The 21,744-nt window shown below is 44.8% G+C and overlaps 1 protein-coding gene across 1 annotated transcript in view; it reads left to right on the top strand.

The window, feature by feature from the left end:
* The first annotated feature begins 5,519 nt into the window (after positions 1-5,519).
* Positions 5,520-21,744, top strand: part of LOC147021066 (pyruvate kinase PKM-like) — a 48,724-nt gene continuing 32,499 nt past the window's right edge. The window contains exons 1-2 of the mRNA XM_085890796.1: positions 5,520-5,665; positions 19,446-19,609. Coding sequence (XP_085746922.1) covers positions 19,471-19,609 — 139 coding nt within the window. The 5' untranslated portion in view covers positions 5,520-5,665; positions 19,446-19,470. The remainder of the gene's footprint in view (positions 5,666-19,445; positions 19,610-21,744) is intronic.

The raw sequence follows: 21,744 nt of genomic DNA, 5'->3' as shown, positions 1-21,744 counted from the left end.
ACTATCTCGTTATGGTCCTGTGGTTTCTCAGAACACCATGTTACCTTTACGGAGCCAGGACGATCGGACGAAGCATGTGATGTGTTTTCGGAGACAAGCTTATGTGGTGCTTCCTCCCTCTAACGCTGAAAGAACCTTGAACATTGTTTTAAAACTCAAAATTGATAATCATGATTACCAACTCCACATAACCACTGACACCCTGAAATGTTTCGAATGTGGTAATTTCGGACACTTGAAACGATCTTGCCCAAAGGCGACTTCGTCAAACAATGAAACAAACGTCGTCAACAAGAATGTCTTCTTCTTCTCCTTCTCCTTCTCCTTCTCCTTCTCCTTCTCCTTCTCCTTCTCCTTCTCCTTCTCCTTCTCCTTCTCCTTCTCCTTCTCCTTCTCCTTCTCCTTCTCCTTCTCCTTCTCCTTCTCCTTCTCCTTCTCCTTCTCCTTCTCCTTCTCCTTCTCCTTCTTCTTCTTCTTCTTCTTCTTCTTCTTCTTCTTCTTCCTCGACTGTGAAGGAAGCGAATCCCGTGTCCGGTAATAAGGCCTAGTCCTCTCAGTCCGATCGTCTAAACAGCAAAACGAATGTTTGGGATGGTTTCACCATCGTTCCATCATGGGAGAGAAAGACTTTACCTGATGGTCGTTTAATCCAGAAGAAAGGAGCATTTACAAACGAGGAATCTGTCAGTAATGTTCCTGCAGTTGTGACTGACGTCACTCGACAAGGCCTACCCGGAATGGACCCGGTACCTATGGCCAACAAGTTTACCCTACTTGCCGGTGAGGACAGAGACGTCTCCCTTACAGAGACCGCTTTACCTGTTATCGAAGTAAATGAAACGTTTTCACTCGTTAAAAACTCTCCTATTGGAAAGTCCATTGACGGTGATACACAGACTACTAGTGATGAACCTGCTGTCACTTTGGTAAATGTTAACCCTGTTACTGCTCCCTGTTCATCACGTGGTGAAGCTTGAAACTCAGGAAATGTTAGAATGGATGTTTTACGAGAGACCCCCAAAGTACTGTACACCTCCACATCGTTGCAGGTCGATAACACTGTCATGGTCGAGGGAAGCGATATTGCTACATCCGCTGATGGTGTTTCTGTTTCATCAACTCCCCCGGTTATTTCCGTTACTTCACCAGGTGATGTTCCCACAATGGAAGAGCACATAGACGTGGTAACCAGTGCAGATCCGTGTATCAATACTGACGACAGTATTGATATGCAGGACAGCACAAGTTTGTGTGACTCGGAAACTAAAACCGACTCTGACGAATCTGACCTGGAGGAAGCAAACAGGAACAGTCAGTTGGAAACGGTGGAGAAGCTGACCAGTCAAAGTCCTACCCCCCTCCCCCCTTGAACAAATAAGACTCTTCTTACAAAATACACACAGGAAATGCAAGATAAACCTGACGGAATACTTCCCAGATCCACCGTCCTTCCTCGAGTGTGCTCAGGCTATCGTACGTAAGCCTGACTTATTCGGTTTCCACCAGACACACTGTCACCGCTTTAAAAAACTGAATGCCAAGGCGAAAAGGGATTCTAATCAATTATCCCACTTCTGATCTTATTCTTAGAAGCTATTATTTTCTTCATGGCCAGTTTCAAGATTGGAATGGTAAATGTTCATGGCGGTGGGAGTCCGCTCCGCAAGATCCAAATTAAACAGCTGGTAGAGGTCAACGGTCTTGACATAGCTTTGCTATAAGAGACCCATGCCGTCCGATCTGTTGAGGCTCAGTGCCGACTATATTTATGGACAAGGAATGTTTCTTTAGTAACAACTCCACGTCAAAGGCAGGTATCATGTTTGTCTTAGGGAAACATTTCCATCCGTCCTGCCTTAAATTTATGAGTATTATTGATGGACACCTTGCCTCCGTGACCTTCTCTATCAATCAGGTCAAGTTCACAATCCTCAATGTGTACGCCCCAAGCAAAAATGACGAGCGGATCTCCTTTTTTGCCGAACTGAGAAAATTCCTGCAAACACTGGATTTGCAGACTCGTCTAATTATTGGTGGCGATTTTAACTGTACTGTTCATGCTTCATGTAACCGAAATGGGCCAGAACCCCAACCATGTACCGCACAACTTTTTGCAAACATCATTGTGAAATATAATCTCCATGACATTTGGCGCATGCAGCACCCTTCTGATCGGTCTTGTACATGGTGTCGTTGTTTACACAACCACATCTCGCTTGCGAGGCTTGATCGCATCTATGTAAATTCTCATTTATTACATGGAGTTTATAAATCCGATATCGTGCCTTCTGGTTTCTCTGACCATTCCCGAGCTCGAGTCTTTATTGAACTCTCTAAACCATGTCCAGGGAGCTCCCATTGGAAATTCAATAACAGTTTACTAGAAAACCTCAACTTCATTCAGGCCTTTGAATCCTTCTGGACGGCTCTCCGAGAACAGAAGCGAAGCTGTTCCGTTAACCCGCTGATATGGTGGGATTTAGTAAAAACCCAAATTAAAGGGTTCTGTCAACAATATCAGTTTTTCTCAACAAGCGCTGACCATGAAGTAAAAAAAATATTACTTTTAGAGATTTTACATCTCCAACGGTCATCGGACAAAATAATAGTAACATACAAAAAACCTTAACTGAGAAACAGTCCTTAATAAAGGAAATAACCGAGAGTAATGCACGCGGTGCCTTAGTTCGGATGAGGGTGCGACACCTGAATGAGGCAGACGTACCAACCAAGTACTTCTTTTCCTTAGAGAAACGTCTTCCCATGAAGCAGCTTTCTCAGCTGCAATTAGCAGATTCATCCATTACCTTTACCAAATCAGAAATCAAACTTCTCGTGAAGGAATACTTTTCGAAAATATATTCAATGGAACAAATAAATCCTGTCAGTGTCGCCTCGATCTCCGTAGGCCTGCCAGTGTTGTGTGAAGATGGGCGTTCCCAACTGGAAAGACCCATCACCTTGGATGAACTTGGCACTGCCCTGCACAGCCTTGCCATTGGGAAAACACCTGGTTTGGATGGACTTACAACCGAATTTTACAAGAAGTTTTGGCACTTATTGGGTCCAGAACTCATTAACACCTTGAACGCAAGCTGCCAGCTTGGAGGGCGACCTCAGAGTTGCCGACGAGCTCGTCTTACCCTCATCCCAAAAAAGGGAGACGTGTTGTGTATTGAAAATTGGCGTCCTATCTCCCTGTTATGTACGGACGATAAGATATTTTCAAAAGCCCTGACATCGCGAATTACTCCTCATTTATCCTCGTTGTTGAAAGAAGACCAATGTTACTGTTTCCCAAAACGTTCCATCTATGACAACATCTCCCTTGTGAGAGACATCATTGAACTGTGCAAGGAAAACCCTAAAGATTTAGGACTTCTTCTCCTTGATCAGGAGAAAGCCTTTAACCGTGTTGACTATCGGTACCTTTTCGAAGTACTTGAGCAGTTTGGACTTGGTTCAACCTTCATCTCTTATATTAAGTTACTATACAATAATATTTATAGTGTGCTTAAGATAAACAATGAACTTGTTGCATCCTTGTCTGTTAACAGGGGTATAAGACAAGGTTGCCCTCTTTCCGGGTTGCTTTATGCTCTCTCCATTGAACCTCCACTGGTTTCTTTGCGCTGTAGACTAACAGGGGTTAGTTTGTCCCAGCTTGAACGGCCCATCAAGGTACTGGCATACGCCGATGACGTATGTGTAGTCGTACAAGATATCAATGACATTAACATCGTTCGTTATTGTTTATCCTTACTTCAAAAGGCTTCTTCAGCCAAAGTAATAAATTGGAACAAAACGAGCGCCCTTTGGCTCAGTCCGTTGTGCTACTTGGCGCCAAGACTTCCTGCTCCACTGTCATGGGCCAATGATGGTGTGAAATACCTTGGAGTGTTCTTGGGTAATAATACAACAGTAGCAAAGAATTGGGCTGGTCTGCTCGAGTTTGTTGAGGGTAAACTGCAAAAATGGAAAGGTCTGATCGCACAACTGTCATATCGTGGAAGGGTCTTGGTCATCAACACATTGGTGGCCTCTACCTTATGGCACAGGTTCTTCGTGTCGCATCCTCCAGCGGTGTTGCTTCAACAGCTCCAGAAGTGCTTCGTGTCATTTTTCTGGGACGGAAAACACTGGCTACGACCTGGGGTCCTCAGTTTACCACTGACCGATGGAGGACAAGGGCTGGCCGACATAAAGAGCCGGATAATGGCCTTTCGACTCTCGGTTGTTCTTCGTATGTGAAACACGCGACCCTCTCCACCATGGGTCAACGTCGCTCGTCACCTTTTGCAACAGGCTGGGAGGCTCGGCTATGACCACTCTCTTTATCTCTCTCACTCTCTTTATCTCTCTCTCTCTCTCTCTCTCTCTCTCTCTCTCTCTCTCTCTCTCTCTCTCTCGCTCTCTCTCTCTCTCTCTCTCTCTCTCACTCTCTCTCTCTCTCTCAGTCTCTTTATCTCTCTCACTCTCTTTATCTCTCTCACTCTTTCTCTCTCTCTCACTCTCTCTCTTTATCTCTCTCACTCTCTCTCTCTCTCTCTCTCTCTCTCTCTCTCTCTCTCTGGCCCTCTCTCTCTCTCTCTGTCTCTGTGTCTGTCTCTCTTTGTCTCTCTCTTTCTCTCTCTCTCTCTCTCTGTCTCTCTCTCTCTCTCTCTCTCTCTCTCTCTCTCTCTCTCTCTCTCTCTCTCTCTCTCTCTCTCTCTCTCTCTCTCTCTCTATATTTTACATGATTAATGAATCCTCCTCCGGTGTAAATTTGGGCTTCGCTTTCATTTACCGATTAACTTTCTCTTTTGAAGCCAGCTAACCTCATCCTTCTGTCCTCTCCGTTTGTATTGAGGTTTCCCCAGATCGTCGTTTCCCCAGTGACGGCGTGACGTCGTTCGGACCTCCCCGCTCGCGCCCCCTCGTGGCGATTGTGCGGCAGGTTGTCGCATTGCGCACGTGGAGTGTGAGTGTGGTGGGAGGGTTGGTCTTGTGTCTCGGTGAACGTCCACCCCCGCAGGCCGCACACCATGATTCATTTCGATTTCTTCAAGGGACTGACTGGCAAGCTACTCACACAAAAGTAATCAGAGGCCGCATCTGCGGCATGATGAATGTCAACGAGTTCGCCATTAACAGGCGTGTTTTCTCCAATCAAAATGAATGACGTGTGACGTACTGCGTGGATGCCATCAGAATGCGCAATTGTGCGTTCCCATCACCATAATACTCAAACTACATCCGATACACGACGTCTGTCGTCGTCGTCGTCGTCGTGGTTCAAATCGTTATTTGAACGAAACCATAGACTGAGGAGGGTGAAGATGATGATGTTGACGCACTGACTGGGCGCTGTACAAACCTTCTGCATCTCGCGCGAGCCCCGCGTGCCGCGCTGTCAAAGGGGGCGCGGGAGCAGCAACCAAACTCACGAGGCAGGTCGTGGGATCTCGCTTTGAGTGCGCATCGCAATAGCTCGGGGAAAGGTCACGCTCCAAGAATACGCCCAAGGGGAGGCAGTATCGAATGTATAAATAATTGGCGCAGCAGTGCGTGTATATTTATATATTTATATATTTATATATTTATATATTTATATATAAAGGTAGAAACGCGACGGGTCGCGGGGTCTCATTGCCTGGTGTGTTCTGTCGCTTCTGCAGCAAGGAAGGTGAGAGCGGCTATAGCGAGATTATGGCTGGAATTGAAACGGGACATCAGGGTTTAAAAAATGGGGGGGTTAAAATTAAAATAAATTCAACACATCGAGGGCGGCGTTTGCGATGTGCGCATGATAAATCATTTCGGCGGATTCTGAGCTGTTGCTATGGTTGTTTGTAATGGCGATGATGAGCAAAAGGACACTCGTGTGTTACGGTCTGCGAAAGGCGACGACCGTTATACGTTGAAGCCACTTGTAAACCTGAGAAGTTTGCGTTGCCTCACCTGGTTTCAGCGATGTTACCTGGCCACCTGGCCATCTTTCCGTTATGGTCATGTTGTGCTGGAGTCCCAATGGTCATGGTCATGTTGTGCTAGAGTCCCAATGGTCATGGTCATGTTGTGCTGGAGTCCCAATGGTCATGGTCATGTTGTGCTGGAGTCCCAATGGTCATGGTCATGTTGTGCTGGAGTCCCAATGGTCATGGTCATGTTGTGCTAGAGTCCCAATGGTCATGGCCATGTTGTTCTCGAGTCCCAATGGTCATGGTCATGTTGTGCTGGAGTCCCAATGGTTATGGTCATGTTGTACTGGAGTCCCAATTCGCCGGTTAGACATTCCAGCTGAGTTCTAGGCAGGGCAGGAACCTGTGATCTGATCAAGGTGCCGGCTGATATCTTGCCTTGTCTTGATCGAGAGATACCATGGGTGGACTGCCTAGGTTACCTGGTTGGAAGTACATAATAGACTTCCCACGTGTTGGCTTGGAAGCCTAGATCACCTTTTGGGCTTAGAATGACCGGTCTCATGATCCGACCGACAGAGCGAGAGGCTATGCCACGGGCTGATTTTCCACGAGGTGACTATGTTTCTGGAAGAAGCACTTCCAACAATCAGTGAGGAGGTGATTTCACCGTTTCACCGCTAAGTGGGACTCACCGAAAGGTGCATCCCCCCCCCCTCTCCCTTGTGATGAAGATCAAATGAAACTGGAGATACTCGCACAGGTTGTCATCGAAGAGAAATAAACCTCACACTTCGATTGTTGGAAAGATTGTGCATTGTGCTGTTAATCCTGTTCTTGAAAAGGTAGGTCATGCACTCCAGTGCCTGTTGCACACATGCTACTTGGTGACACGACCCCGTTTCACAGTTTCACAGGTGGCATGTGAGCTGAGTTTCTCCAAACCTCGGTTAATCACACATCATCTCACATCAGGAAATTTTACATCGCAAGATCGTCTGGAAGCTTCCATGCTGATGTCGATGGAGAGTGATATCCTCAACGGCATGTCTACCCATTCCTTCATTGACCATCTTTCCAAAAAGAGGAAATCTTCGGTCGTGCTCTGAACTAGATGTGACTGAGAATCGACTGTTTGATCTTTTTGACAAAAAACTTATTGAATTCTCAGTTTCTGCAAAGCCTGAGCTCGAAGCCTTGGCAGTGTGTTTGTTCTTCTCCTTGAATATGTGGAGAGTTTGCTAAAAAAAAAAAATCTTTCCTGCAGTTTGGGCAAGATTCCATTGAAACGTGATACTCGTCCCTCAGTTTCCGTGTTCCATCCATCCATCCATTGGGACCATACTCTGTGCAGAGTGTCGGTGCTGCCTAAGTAGTCTCCTGGGCTATCGGGCACAATCCCGGACGGGTCACCACGCCAACACAGGATACCAGCAAGCTGGTACTCGTTTTGCCAACTTGAGAAGGATAGCAGGCATGACAAGCAGAGTCAACCCCGCCTGGTATTGATTCAACAGAAAATAAAATGATTCCAAGCCCACCACCCTAACCATTAAGCCAACACCAGGCATCGTTTGCATTTTGCTAAATCAGCATCCACAGCAAGGAAGTAATATCTTTATCCATAGTGTCTCCTTCATAGCTCAGTCATTTCCTCTTCACCGCCAGACCATGATTTGATCTCAGCGAAGTCTGTCCTTTTCCATACATCAATTTTTGGTTAGTCGGTGATTGGTTAAAATTTTCATCAATCAATTCATTTTATACTGAAGAATCAATCAATCCTTTCCATCAATATCAGTATTCTTGTTCCTATACAGCATGCTGTATAATATGTCCATGATCTGACCTGTTTTCATGAATTTTTGTGCTGATGTTAAATCATGTGATCCAATGGTCCGGAAACTGTCATCATGAATCGTAATTATATTTCTTCAGTGCCCATTCGGTCTGTTCTTGTTCGTGTTCGTACTTTCCAATGAAGCGTCATTATTATGCGTTCATATAAACCCAGGATGAATGTCCCGACTGGTCTTGAATAATTCCTTCGGTGGCAAAATTGCTCTGAGTCAAAATGGAAGTTATGGGTGAGAAATTGTATGAATCGTAAATTTTGCCTCCAAAATCTGCCCCCGAGGTCAAAACACACCTTGACAGTAGGTCGTCGCACCTTCGATGCTCGTCATATCGGGCCCGGCCTGTCGTGGCTCCGCGCCCCGTGGATGGGCCAGGGCCGGTTTCTGGCTGGGGCCGCTTTATATACCCAGTCGTCCCCTGCCGTGAAATCTTTAACGTCTACCACGAGTAGTCTTCGGTAGCAAACGGGTTACCCAACTTAACGTCCTGTTTGAGGGATGGTGCACTGTTTGATGATACGCTCTCTTTGATTGAAACACCAATCTGACAGTTTATAGTCGAGTCGGAAATCTAGACGAGTCACCTCTGAGGTTGGACCTGTTTAAGTGATGACGTATTCTGGAGTTGATGATCTCATTTTGCCTTTTGTGGACAAATTTTGTTGTTGAACATAAGATTTCTGTTTGTTTTTTTTATATTGAAGAGGACATCTGCACATCACGAAAATAGGGTGGGGTGGGGTATGCCTGGTGTTGGCTTAATGGCTCGAGTGGTGGGCTTGGGATCCTAAGGTCCTGAGTTCAAATACCACTTGGCTGTCTGTTGAATTAATACCAGGTGAGGTTGACTCAGCCTGTTATCCTTCTGAGGTTAGCAAAATGAATACCAGCATGCTGTGTTGGCATGGTAACCTGTCCGGGATTGTGCCCAATGGCCAAGGAGACTGCTTAGGCTGCACCAATGCTCTGCACAGAGGATGATCTCAATGGATGGATGGATGGATGGGGGTGGGCAGTGAATGGGGGTGTAAAACACACGGATATATATATATATATATATATATATATATATATTTTTTTTTTCATCAAGGGAAAAGGACCAAAGGGAAAGAGGGTTGTTGGGGAGGATTAATGGGAAAAGGAGGGTTAGGAGTAACTCAAGGTGAGGGTTGGAATGGAAAAAGGAATGTGAGGGTCATGTGGGGTGGGGGCGGGGGTGAATAATGGTTTAAGCATCCTTTCCTTTATGTACATGAATTAATTATCATGATTTTGTGCAAAAGAGTACCATTTTTGTCAATAATCAGAACTTACAATAGTCATATTTATCATCATAATTTTTAATTTATTGATAGCATAATTATTAGGTTTGCCTTGATGGTGAACTATATCATTAAGGATATTGGGTTAACTCTGTTTTGTTGTTATTGGTGACTCGCAGGGGTACCCGGCATTGCCCAATGCTATTCTAATCCTGCTGACATTTAAAAAAAATCAATATTTAAGTATTTTTATCATTTAATATCACCTTTCACGGAGCTACTGGGGCTTGGGCACAATAGAGCAATTAAAAAAAAAATCGTTTTTTTTTTCAAATGTTTTTTTTTTTCCTTAAACACTCCCTGGCACTCAGTGATGCACCTCTCAAAGTTTGACAACAATCCGTTTGGCCATCTTTGAGAAAAATGGCAACAGACAGACATAAACATTTCCCTTGTAGTATTAGTCTTGCGTCGTCAAAAAGGGTTAAGTTTTCTGGGTTAGTTGGCATTACGGAGATGGTTATTGTTTGGTGTTTAAGTTGTGTCTCAATTTCACTGAGATGGATTAGGATTGTGTTTAAATTATTATTTTTTTTATCATAGTATGGGAGTTGTAGGGGATTCTCAATCAATGGAGTTTTGGGTTAGTAGGTCAGGTAGTCCTATGTATATGTACTGGGTGTGCCAATTACATGCATTGTGTGCAGTCCTTGAATATTTTATTTTAAAATTAATTTAAAAGCAGAGAGACGGGCGATGCTGAGTGTTGCGAATACCGAACAGATCGTGTTCGTATGTGCTGGAGTGATTGCATGTTATCAGTCAGTTGTTACCCATAAGGCGGTGCAGAAGGACAAAATGACAGTCTTCGATATACGAGCACAAGTATTCTGTATACGGTACATTTTATTGAGACACCCTGTATATGTATTGGGGTAGTTCAAGGACAAAATCAAAAGAACAGATAAGTTTATAAAATATTACCTATTTCTCTAAGTATTCTGCTGCTGATCCAGCCTGGATGTAAAGTTCCTCTGGTGCCTTTCAATGAAAATTATGCGAGCTATCACCGACATCCTACACAAGTTACATATCTCTACCCCGACTGACCGACAGGGAAGGCAACGGTCAAACTACCTCGCATACTCTTTGCCAATGGACAATTTTGGCAGCATTGATGCTCTCTCTGTCAAGCATGGCAGAAAGATTCCCCTGTTACTCATACGCACCTGTCTCAGTAATGTGATAGCACCTTGTTGCCATATAAATATTTAGGACGAGTACACAACCATTTCAGGGCACAACCATGCTTTGAGATCATCTTAAACTTAATGCCACCCAAAATCCTTTGTGGTCCACAGAGATTAATATCACGAGGTGACCAATCTGAACTGTATGGGAGATGATTTGGAACTTTCTTAAGAAGGAGTGGTCACATTTGTTGTGTGAGGGTGAGCATCATCATGCAGTAAAAAGTCACGCCATGAGTCACCTCTGTTGTCTAAATATTGCTGGTATCACTTCATTGGGCTGGCAGGACAGCCTAGAGGTATACACACTCACATCTAAACTGTCTCGCCTGGATTCCATTCCTGATCCAGCGATTTAAAAACTATCGTCTCGGTGTCTCACCAACAGGGTGGTTCATCATTGTGCGTGCCGTCCCTCAAACGGGCATTAAACTGGTGTCCCGTCTGCCAGCATTAGTTGGTGGACGTTAAAGATCCCATGGTGTCCTTTATTAATAGTGGGCAAGCAATCTCCAGCATCCTGAACAAGTTCCAAATTCCTGCTCTAACCTACAGGGGACACTGTATGAGCAGCACACCCATGCCCCCCGCAATGATGCAAAGCAGTAGCCACAAACTGCACGTGAGAAGTTTTAATCCATTCATTGAGTAGTAAGTCTACGTCGTCCTGGGCTTTGGTGATTTCTTTTCGCCACTTTCAAGAAATTCAACATGAATTAATTAATTGAGGTCCAAAGACCTAATTGCCATCAGCTATCTGGCTGATGGTTGAAGTTTGAATTGATTTGGTTCTGGGGACCAATAATATTTCCACTCTGTGCTGGTTCATTTTGACTCCAGTGTAAAATGATGGACCCAGGTCTCTTCATGTGTCAATATCTTCAAGAAATTGCCCTGCTCCCTCTGGTCACACCACAGAAGCCGTGTTGCAATGGCCACTTGAGTTGCCTTTTGATCACATGCATCCATCTTGCACTCTTCTTATAAAATTTAACTTTTCATATCCACATTACATTGACCTTATTGAATTTCAACTGAGAATGCTCAAGACCTCTCACCAATTTGTGACCATTTTTGAACTTGCTGTTCCATTTGAACACACCACATGAAAGACATGCGCCATCAAATTGTGCGGAAAGCCGCCTGTGAAATTCAGCTGCTTTGATGTACTCCTTCACAAGGAACTTGATAATAAACCTCTCATCCACAGCACTCGTGACTATGCTGGGTGTCATCATGGTTTTACCTCGAATGCTTTGACCACCGTTGATGTCACTTCTGTGTAACTTGCTCATGGTAGACAACAACATTGCATGGAATTTTCTCCCCGACTTTCCTTTCGAAGCCACCTTGCAGCAACTTTATTGAATTTCAAGTAAACTATTTTTTATCACTTGTACAGTAAGCAATCCACGGCCGTATTTTTTTCTATATAGTGTCGCGTTGACAGGGTCTGCTAACGAGGACCTGCCATGCTGAAGCATTGTGCTTCGCGAATAGCAGTATTGATGAGAATCACGCTCGAGTGGGGGGTCCAAATCCTGCTGATCTCTGAAAACGACTGTGTGACACATTTTATCTCCTCCAGGGATTAACGAAACCCGGTCGAAATGGTTTGTTCTCGCAGGAGATAAGGTGGGTATTCGGCAACATATATTCTTAAGATAGATAGTATATTAAAAGGAGACTGTTAGGACAACAGGAATGGAGAATCCCAAGGTGAAAACCAGACTGAAATGTGCTCACTTCATACTGATTTCATCGATCCAGGAGAGCGCAAACATCACCGGCTCTGACCAACTTGATTCGCCACACAGCTGAGAATCACTCTGCTTCAAAGGGAGAGAGAGACCAAAACAGCCTGGACCTCAGACAGATTAGAGAAGGAACGCGAGCGTGCCCACGTACGGTCTTTTATCACCTCCCTGCAGTCATACACCATGTCTTCCAATGTTCTTTACTCATGCTCTGGCACCGGCCATTTAGGTGGCATGTCACCTCTGGTGTAGCGATGTCATGTTGACGAGGCGTTGCCGTCAGCGCTGCCCGAACCAATGCCACACCAATGGCAGCAGGTCCCTGTAATGGCTGGGGCCGTGCCATACACCTTGTACCCAGAGCACATGCTAGGAGGGGGGTTTACCAGCAAACACAAAAACCGCTGACACATGCAAATACACCCCTCTCCTTGCCTTACCTGGTGCCTTGCCTGCTTTTACAGAGAGGACATGCATAAATTAACCTTTCCTACCTCCCTCCGACGTCATCTATGCTGCATATTACGGCATACATAACAACAAGGCAACTTCACTCGACCGGGTCCCTGGTTACAGAAAATGTTCTAACCTACACGAACACACGGACCACGCCAACTTAAAATACAAGCTAATTCGTACCCCCTCAATCAATCAAAACAACATCTATTTCCTTCAAGAATAGCAACAGGTGTGAAGAAGACATTGAAGTAACTGAAGGAGGTTGAATCCCAAAAAGGAAGCGTGTGGTGGAAACTCCCTCACACATGCAGATAAAATTCGGAAAAAAACACAATCGATTAAATCGTATCAAACAATATGTTTGATCATGTATCATCATATCAAATGTGTAGATAAACCATAGTATAAATGGGGAAGAAAAAAAATTCATGGGCAAACAATTTCACCGGATAAAAGAGTAGATCAGTCGATCAATAAATCGATGGAAAGCACCTGTGTGAAAATTCAGAAGACAAATATTCAATAGTTTTCTTAAATAACCCACGTACAATATCACGAGAGAAAATATTGCTTAAGTTTGAATGAGAAATTATTGTAACAGTAATGTAACAATAAATTATTGAAACAAGAAACCTCCAGTGTAACAATATTTAAGCACAATGCCCCAAATGAGAGACTGCCAATATTCCAAGACCTATCAAGGCTTTAAATTTTTATTTTTTTTCAGGATATGACATATATGTATATGTATATATATATATATATATATATATATATATATATGTATATGTATATATATATATATATATATTTATATATATATATATATATATATATATTTAATAAGGGGAAAAAAATTCTTACCAATGAAATACAATTACAAACATTGTTGAAAAATAGAAACATTTGATCAATGTGGATCTTGCACGATTTTCTTTGTGAACATTATTTGATGCGAAAACCAACATTGTTTGAGAAATATTACCAAACTCCGTTTTTATTTTTTCTATGATTGGGCTGAAATCAGATTACCACTAAATTTTATTCCTTTCAGAAATCCAGTGTGTACCCTTTAACAGGAAGATGGGCTGTCTAGCTTCGGTTAGAATCCCAACCCATCTATAAATTGTCATCAGTGTGTGCGGCCGTCCATCGGATGGAGGTGAAACTGGGAGTCCCGTCAGCTCGCATTAGTTGGTGGTCATTAACGATAGCACGGTATATTTCGCGAAGAGTAGATGAGTTATCACCGGCACCCTGAGCAATTACAAATTCCTGCTCCAGCCTACAGGGGTAACTGCACCAGCGGCACAGCCAGCAATGGTGCAACCAGCAGCAATGTGCTGCACATGGAAAGTATGTAACAGAAACATTTTAAGTAAGGGATCACTGTTTGCACAATGCCAGCATAAAGTATAAACACTAATGCATCCCATAACTTGCTTTGTTAACTATGAAAGTTTGGTTGGCAAGCAGTGTGGGGCTGTGTGTGCTTGTGCGTGTGTGTGTGTGTGTGTATATATATATATATATATATATATATATATATATATATATATATATATATATATATATATATATATATATATATATATATATATATATATCTGTGAATCGATTACTTTAATCTTGCATCGCTAAGTTAGAGTCCATCCTTTATACCTTCAAAGTTGCAGCATAATTCCACATTACCTTTCACCCTTTGAAACCTGGAGGCCGTTTTACCGGCCACTATTCAAACTTCCATATACCCGAGCGGCCATTTTACTGGCCACTTCTCAAACCTCCATGTACACGAGCGGCTGTTTTACCGCCACTACTCAAACCTCCATATACCTGAGCGGCTGTTTTACCGCCACTACTCAAACCTCCATATACCTGAGCGGCTGTTTTACCAGCCACGATTCAAACTTTCACATACCCGAGCGGCCGTTTTACCGGCCACTACTCAAACCTTCACATACCCGAGCGGCCGTTTTACCGGCCACTATTCATACCTCCATATACCCGAGCGGCCGTTTTACCGGCCTCTATTCATACCTCCATATACCCAAGCAGCCGTTTTACCGGCCACTATTCAAACCTCCATATACCCGAGCGGCCGGATTTTTCTCCAGGGAGCCCAGGGTGCGGTTGCCGAAAGTCAAAGGAGCTCAGGGTTCAAAGGCTCAAGTTCCTGAATCCTAAGCAAGTGGTTTTATTCCCCCCAAACTCGTAGGATCTGCATGCACCCCCCCTCACCCCCACACATCATTCTCCCAACGGCTTGCCCAGCTAGGTCATGTCACATTACTCCTGTGTCCTTTGCAATCGGATAAGTACATAAATAGAAGGAGCACTTTGATATCTCGTTACCCGCACTGCCTTTAACTTTGCTCGAAAATTTGATCCTTATAAGGTAGATATTTGCAACTTAGTCATCTTTGTTTGTGGTTGCTTTGTTTGGAAGATAAACAATTATGGTGAAGTGGAAATCATTTATTTGGTTCAGCATCCAGAATGAAGTCACTGTATTTTTCATGCATGAATAATATGAATAACTTAAGAATGAGCTTACAGTGACTACATGAAAAATTATTAGCATTCATTTGTTTTGTTTCCACTGGCAGGCTCGGCCCATAATATTTTACACTTGCAAGGCTTGAACTGGCCCTGGAAGACCTGACTTTCATCGATCCAGTTGGGACGCTGGTCTTGCTCTCATTCGAGTCGATGAAACTGAATGCCAGCACATTCAATGCTGTCTTGCTTTCCACTGGAAAACTTTGAAAGTTGACTTGAAAGTAAAACTAAAGTCAAATCGGTTATTATCAAATTTTAACTTCACGTCGTTATCTGAAAATATGCACCATGAAGCAACAAATGCCACTTCAGTGAGTTTCCCAGAATAATTTCAGCGGAGGCCTCGATGTCATCTCCGGGATGGGATGTTAACCTGTGATGTCACATGTGTTTGGGTGAAATTTGGAGTGGAACTCTGTATCCTGAAAGCAGCACAAATATAGAAAACCTTTCCACGTGCAGTAACTGCTGCAGATCGTGACTGTCGTGCAGTTGAACCTAAAATCAAGGTGTTTCTTCATTGTGTATTTGTGTTACCTATTTGACACCAAGATGATGGTGTCTTACATGGATCTTCACTTTGAGAAGTTTTCGATAATTATAGGAGCCATCATGTATGTAATTGTAATGGAGCCATCTTCATAAAGTACCGTCATGTATGGACTCAGATTTATAGCAGGTTACCAATTGGGGAATTGACCATGCAACCAGACTCGGTGGTGTAACCGTTTACAACGTCCACTTTGAGTCTGGGCCTCTCAACTACTCCATTTTGGTGAAGCACTTGAAATATTGGTCAAGTCAGGCCAGATTAGATTATGGTCAGGTCAGGTTAGATTAAATCTGTGACTTGCTGCAGGTATCATGTAAACATGCACTGACCTGTTCCATGGTTGGGTTGTCAGCGACGAAACCATCTCCCACACCAGGTTTCGTGGTGAGGAGGGTGTTTGGATATGGACATCCAGCAGGATTAAAAACAAAACCTGTCAAAGGGCGGAGGAGCTCCTTGTGAGCCAACGGCCATCCATACGTAGTGCCCAACTGTGTCTGCAGACGTCCTCCTGCTGTTGGGTTACTTTGTTGAAGAGGTTGGTGGCAGGATTTGCACTCCAGCCACCATAAAACCCTTCACTCCGCAAAACCCACAAGCGTAAAGAAAACTCACTCCGTGAGAGTACCTCGTGTGCTGCTGTCCTTCGCAGGGCAGCTCACCGGATGACGGTATTTGGGCGAAGCCTTCGGGACCCCCAATCTTTGATGATAGGAGGAAAAGCAGTTGGTAAACTTCCTTGGTCAGACTTCGGAGTGGTGCTGAGGTGTCATCCACCAGACGGCGGTTAACCTGAGGCGGTCCCTTCGAGTGGGTGCCTGGAATGTCCTATCCCGAAGTGAGGATGATCACCTGTCTCTGTTATCATCTGAGCTCAAGCGTTTGGACATCGGGATTGCAGCACTCTCTGAGGTTCGGAGATCGGATAGTGGTGAGATCATGGGGGGTGGTTACACTTACTATTCGTCTGGTCGCTCTGATGGTTACCATACCCAAGGAGTTCCTGTAGCTGTGTCCAATAAGATGACTCCAATGATAATTGAGGTAACACCGGTCAACGAGTGTATTAAGAGACCAAGCATTCGTCACTCCTTGGGTGTCATTTCCCTGGTCTGCATATGATCCGATTGAGGCGAGTGATCTCACCGTGAAGGATGCATTATACGCCACGCTCGATTCTGTGGTTGATCAGTGCCTCAGACGAGATACACTTCTCGTCTTGGGGGATTTAAATGCATCGACTGACTGATAAGGATGGTTATGAGATGTGTGTTGGTCCCCATGGGTCTGGAACTGTGAACCTGAATAGGACCAAGTTCCTTGATTTTGCAAGAAGTCGTGGACTTGGGGTGGCCGGTTCATGGTTTCAGCACCCACAGGCTCATCGCTGGAATTGGTATTCCAACGCTGGTGGTGTGGCAAAGGAGATTGACCATGTGCTCGCTCATGGTCGCTGGAGGATGATCCAGAACTGTAGGGTCTACCAGAGTGCTCAGTTCCTCAATAACGACAACAGGCTTGTTGTAGCAACTCTGAAGTTGCAGCTTAAATCTGGGAGAATGGTACCATCCCAGCCTAGGCAACTCAAGGATGAGAGGGTAGCTGAGGAGTTTGTGAAGAGGCTGAGTTGGGATTTGGGGGTCTGGGTGCTTTGGGGAATCCTGAAGAGTTGTGAGTGCCTTCAAGACTACCATTCTTGATGTTGCCAGTGGATGTCTTGGAACTCACCGTAGGGCGAATAAGACTTTTGTCTCTCAAGGGACACGAGATACCATTGAAAAGAGTCATGAGTCATTTGGCCAGGCTTAATGGCAGAGCTGAGCTGTTCAGGGAGTTGAGGCGTAAAACTGTATGTGCACTCAGTATGGTGCTGTTGGTACTTGTGCAGGAGGTCAGGAGATGAAAGTCTGAGTCTTCCGGTCATTGGTGCTTCCAGTCTTGCTCTGTGAATGTGAGACTTGGGATCTAAGACAGAGACTTCACTCCTTCGTGACCAAGTCTCTTCAGAGAGTCCTTGGCTATCGCTGGTCGAACTTTGTGTCCAACGAGCGGTTGCTGAGAGAGACTCAAATGAGATTTGTTACCTGTATTGTCCATGAGCGTCAGCTGCGGCTGTATGGACATGCGGCTCGTTTTCCTTATGCTGATCCTGCTCACCAGATTCTCTCAGCGAGGGAGTCTCGTGAGTGGAGGAGGTCAATGGGTCGACAGCATGCCTCGTGGTTGCAGCAGGTTGATCGGCATCTCAAAGAGATGGGGATGGGCCTGGCATTTGCTTGGAGGATGGCCAGACGGAGGCCCCTGGAGAACCGGCGGAGAGTGGATGTAGAAACACACTTCTTTGGTGCATGCTCCCATACCTGACCTTACCTGATCGGCTGGATCTGGATCCACACGTGAACCAATATCTAATCAGCTTGTTCTTGTCGTGTGTGTGTGTGTGTGTGTGTGTGTGTGTGTGTGTGTGTGTGTGTGTGTGTGTGTGTGTGTGTGTGTGTGTGTGTGTGTGTGTGTGTGTGTGTGTGAGAGAGAGACACCAATCACGCCAAAACTACTGGGCCAATTGCCACCAAACTTGGCACATGGACTAACTCCTACCTTGTGGTTAGCATGGGCTGCTTAGTCTCATTTGTAGTCGTGGGGGTTCTGGAGGGAACGTCGACAGAAATTCTCCATGTCGATAATTGTCGAGGTAAATGTGTATAGTGTCGTGCCACCTGGTAGTGGTGGCAGAGGGTATGACAACTCAGCTGGGGAGATAACTTGCATTTTTGCACTGTTCACGTTCCCAGAGAGTGGGACGCCCCAAAACCGACGTACACTAATCAGGGAAGGCAGGGGAATGTGGGGGGGGGGGATTATGTCTGGAGGGAGGGGAAGGGGTGGGATGGGAGTCCAAATGGAGAAGGTAGGGGGAGGGCTGGCATGAGGGAGGGGAAGTGTTGGGAGGAGGGACCTGGTAACGCCTGATAACATTGCCCGGTAACGCTGGGCACCCCTGCTCGTTTGAAATAAACGTTCGTTTTAACACCCAATATTTTTCTGAAATATTGAGTCAGACTTACGGCAGAGAAAGGCAGTGGTGGGGATGAACCGACAGTCAGGCTGTTAGAATAGAGATGTATTGACAGTAGGGAAACTCTTGGACACAATAAGCAAGGGAATGAATATACCTGAAAAGAGAGGAGAGGGGAGGAAACACTGCTAGTAAGAGGTTGGGTGAAGAAATGGGCAATGGGGTGGGGGGGGGAGATTATTGGTAAGAATGTGAATGATATGAGATGGTGGTGCACCTACTGCCTACTTAGAAGCTCAGGAAGGTACTTTCACATATGGAGAGAGCAAAAGGAGTAAAGCAAACTAGGAGATGTTGTAAAAATTAGACAATTGTAAATGAAAGGATTCAAAAATTCTGGTTTTGGGGTAATCGATGTATTACACGTGCAAGACCAGTAGGATTCAATGCCGCAATTAAAATTGGAGGATGATAGGAGAAAGAAGGACATGTGGAGAAATGAAAGGAGCATTTTGGGGTATACATAGGAGTCATTTGGGAGGAGGAGGAGGGGGGGATTGTTCAAAAGATAACTTTCCATATTTGTATTACACAATAAAAGAGATAGTACCATGGATTAATCCATAAAAGTGGTTTCAGCATGACCACATTGACCTTGTAAAGAGATTTAATAGGATAAGGATGTTTGAAAGTGTACTATTGTGTGAAATACGGTATACCATGTATGCAAATTGATGGATGGTGAATGATGATAAATGCCCTGTTTTATGTAAATTACACTTTGATTTGTTTTTGTCTTTAATTCTATTTTTTTTTTTCTCTCAACTCAGGTAAATCAGCATCTGCAATTGCATCATGGCTGCTCCCCAACAACACCATGGTCACCATGGCCACCATCACCATCATGTCCATGACTTTATGAGCCACTTGTGCCTCCTGGACATTGACGCTGAACCGTTTGTCTCGCGCAACACGGGCATCATCTGCACTATCGGTAGGTGTTTTTTGGTATGGGAGCTCAGATTAAGGGCAAAGGTCACCTGAGATTAGGGGCAAAGGTTAACAGTGAAGGTGACCTCGGATTGAATCCAACTGAACGGGCATCGTGGTGGAATAGGGAAATATGGACCGCTTCAGGAGTTTCCTTAGTCCAAGCAGACCCGGTCTACATCGATGATATCTGTCAGGTATTATTAATCTACCAGTCAAGATTGCGCACATAATTCACGAGACCCAAAATGGAATGTAAAAGTGTTACACACTACTCTGAAACTACAGTGAGAAAAGTTCTTGAGCTAGAAATTGGGACTTTGTTTTGCCTCGAGGTTGAGGATGTCGTTGGATGGTTGGGACGGCAGGGGATTGTTCATGGAAGGAAAAGATTGAAGGTGTTTTACACGAATTCCAGGAGCTTGATTGGAAAGATGGAAGAGCTAGAAGCTCAGATGGATGGTGAAGAGTCCGACAATAGTTGCTGTCAGTGAGACGTAGTTTAATAGTGAGCAATCCAACTGGAGGATGGGAATTTATAAGCGTGATAGGACAGAAAAAGGGAGGACATGTGGAAATCTTTGTGAAGGACAGTGTGGTATTGAAGGAAAGTCATGACAATAAGAAGGAAATTATTGTAGACTATTCTGTATGGATCGAGGTTCGGGATTGTAAGAACAGTAAGATACTCGTAGGATGCTATGATGGGGCTCCTTGTGTGAGGGATAGGTGAGGAATTCAGAAAGGCATGTGGTAATGGAATGACATTGATAATGGGGGAGTTTAATTTGCCAGGGATACATTTGGGTCCAGGAACATGGGAAAGCCAGAGTGGATGTGGATTTTCTATCTCTTGTCCAATATTGCTTTTTAACCCAGTTTGTAGAAAGGCCCATGAGGGGAGGGCAGTGTTGCACCTCTTTTTAAGCAATGATCCCAATAGAGTGGAGGTGGAAGAACATCTGGGGCCAAGCGACCACGACAAATAATTAAACATTGAAACATCTCGCGACATGAGGATACTTAAACTTACCCTGTGCATCAACAAGCCCCAGGTATGACCTTTCCATCGGTTTTAAGAAGCACAAAGGTTTGGGTAGAACGCCCGTCTCCGAACCTTCGGGCCTTTCACTGGCCGTATCGTCGGGAGTTTTTGCAGCGCAGACTGCAAGTTATCAACTTCTTGGATGATTTCATCAGCGATTTCTCCAAACACTTTGTTGTGCTTAGGCACACCCCTTTCTCACAGGTACGTTTCCAAGTATTTAGGCTTCTTTAAAATCTCTGTGAGCCGTTTCATGCAACAATCCTTATCTGGCACACATGATGCTCTGTATATATCCGGTCGCCCAGATTTTAAAAGTCACGTATTGGTGAATGATGAGGGTGAGATGGTCAGGTCAGGTCAGATATGGGAGCATGCGCTGGAGCAGCGTGAAGCTGCGTGCACTTTCTGCCGGTACTCCAGCGGCCTCATTCTGGCCATCCCCCCAGGCAGATGCCTGGCCCATCTCCAACTCCTTGATATTCTGATTAATCCACTGTAACCACGAGGCATGTGATAGGTCCATTGGCCTCGAGGCTCCCTCACCGAGAGAATCTGGTGACCAGGATCAGCATCAGGAAAACGAGCCACATGTCCAGACAGCCTCAGCTGATGCTCACGGACTATGCAAGTAACAAATCTCATTTTAGTCTCTCTCAGCAACCACTCGTTGTCACAAAGTCCGACCAGCGATAGCGAAGGATTCCCTGAAGAGACCTTTTAGCAAAGGAATTAAGTCTCCGTCTCAGATCCCTGGTCAGAGTCCAAGTCTCGCATCCATATAGCAAGACTGGAAGCACCAACGACATGAAGACTCGGACTTTCGTCCTCCTGCACAGGTACCGACAGCGCCACACTCCATGATCCAGTGAATCCATCACTCCCCAGGCCCGACCCAGATGTCTATTGACCTCTGACTCACAGCCAGCAGAGACATGAATATCACTGCCAAGGTAAGTGAATCTCTCCATGACCTCAACATCCTCACCACAAACAGGCACAGAGAAGATAGCAGCATCCAAGATGTCAGTGAAAGCCTGGATCTTAGTTTTGATCCAGGAGACCCGTAATCCCACTGGATCCGACTCCTCGTT

Source organism: Eptatretus burgeri, chromosome 8 (assembly GCF_056783735.1).
Source record: "Eptatretus burgeri isolate ZD-2024b chromosome 8, Ebu_testis_v1, whole genome shotgun sequence".
Taxonomy (NCBI): domain Eukaryota; kingdom Metazoa; phylum Chordata; class Myxini; order Myxiniformes; family Myxinidae; genus Eptatretus; species Eptatretus burgeri.
The sequence above is the reverse complement of the archived record's forward strand: the minus strand, read 5'-3'. Positions and strand labels throughout refer to the sequence as shown.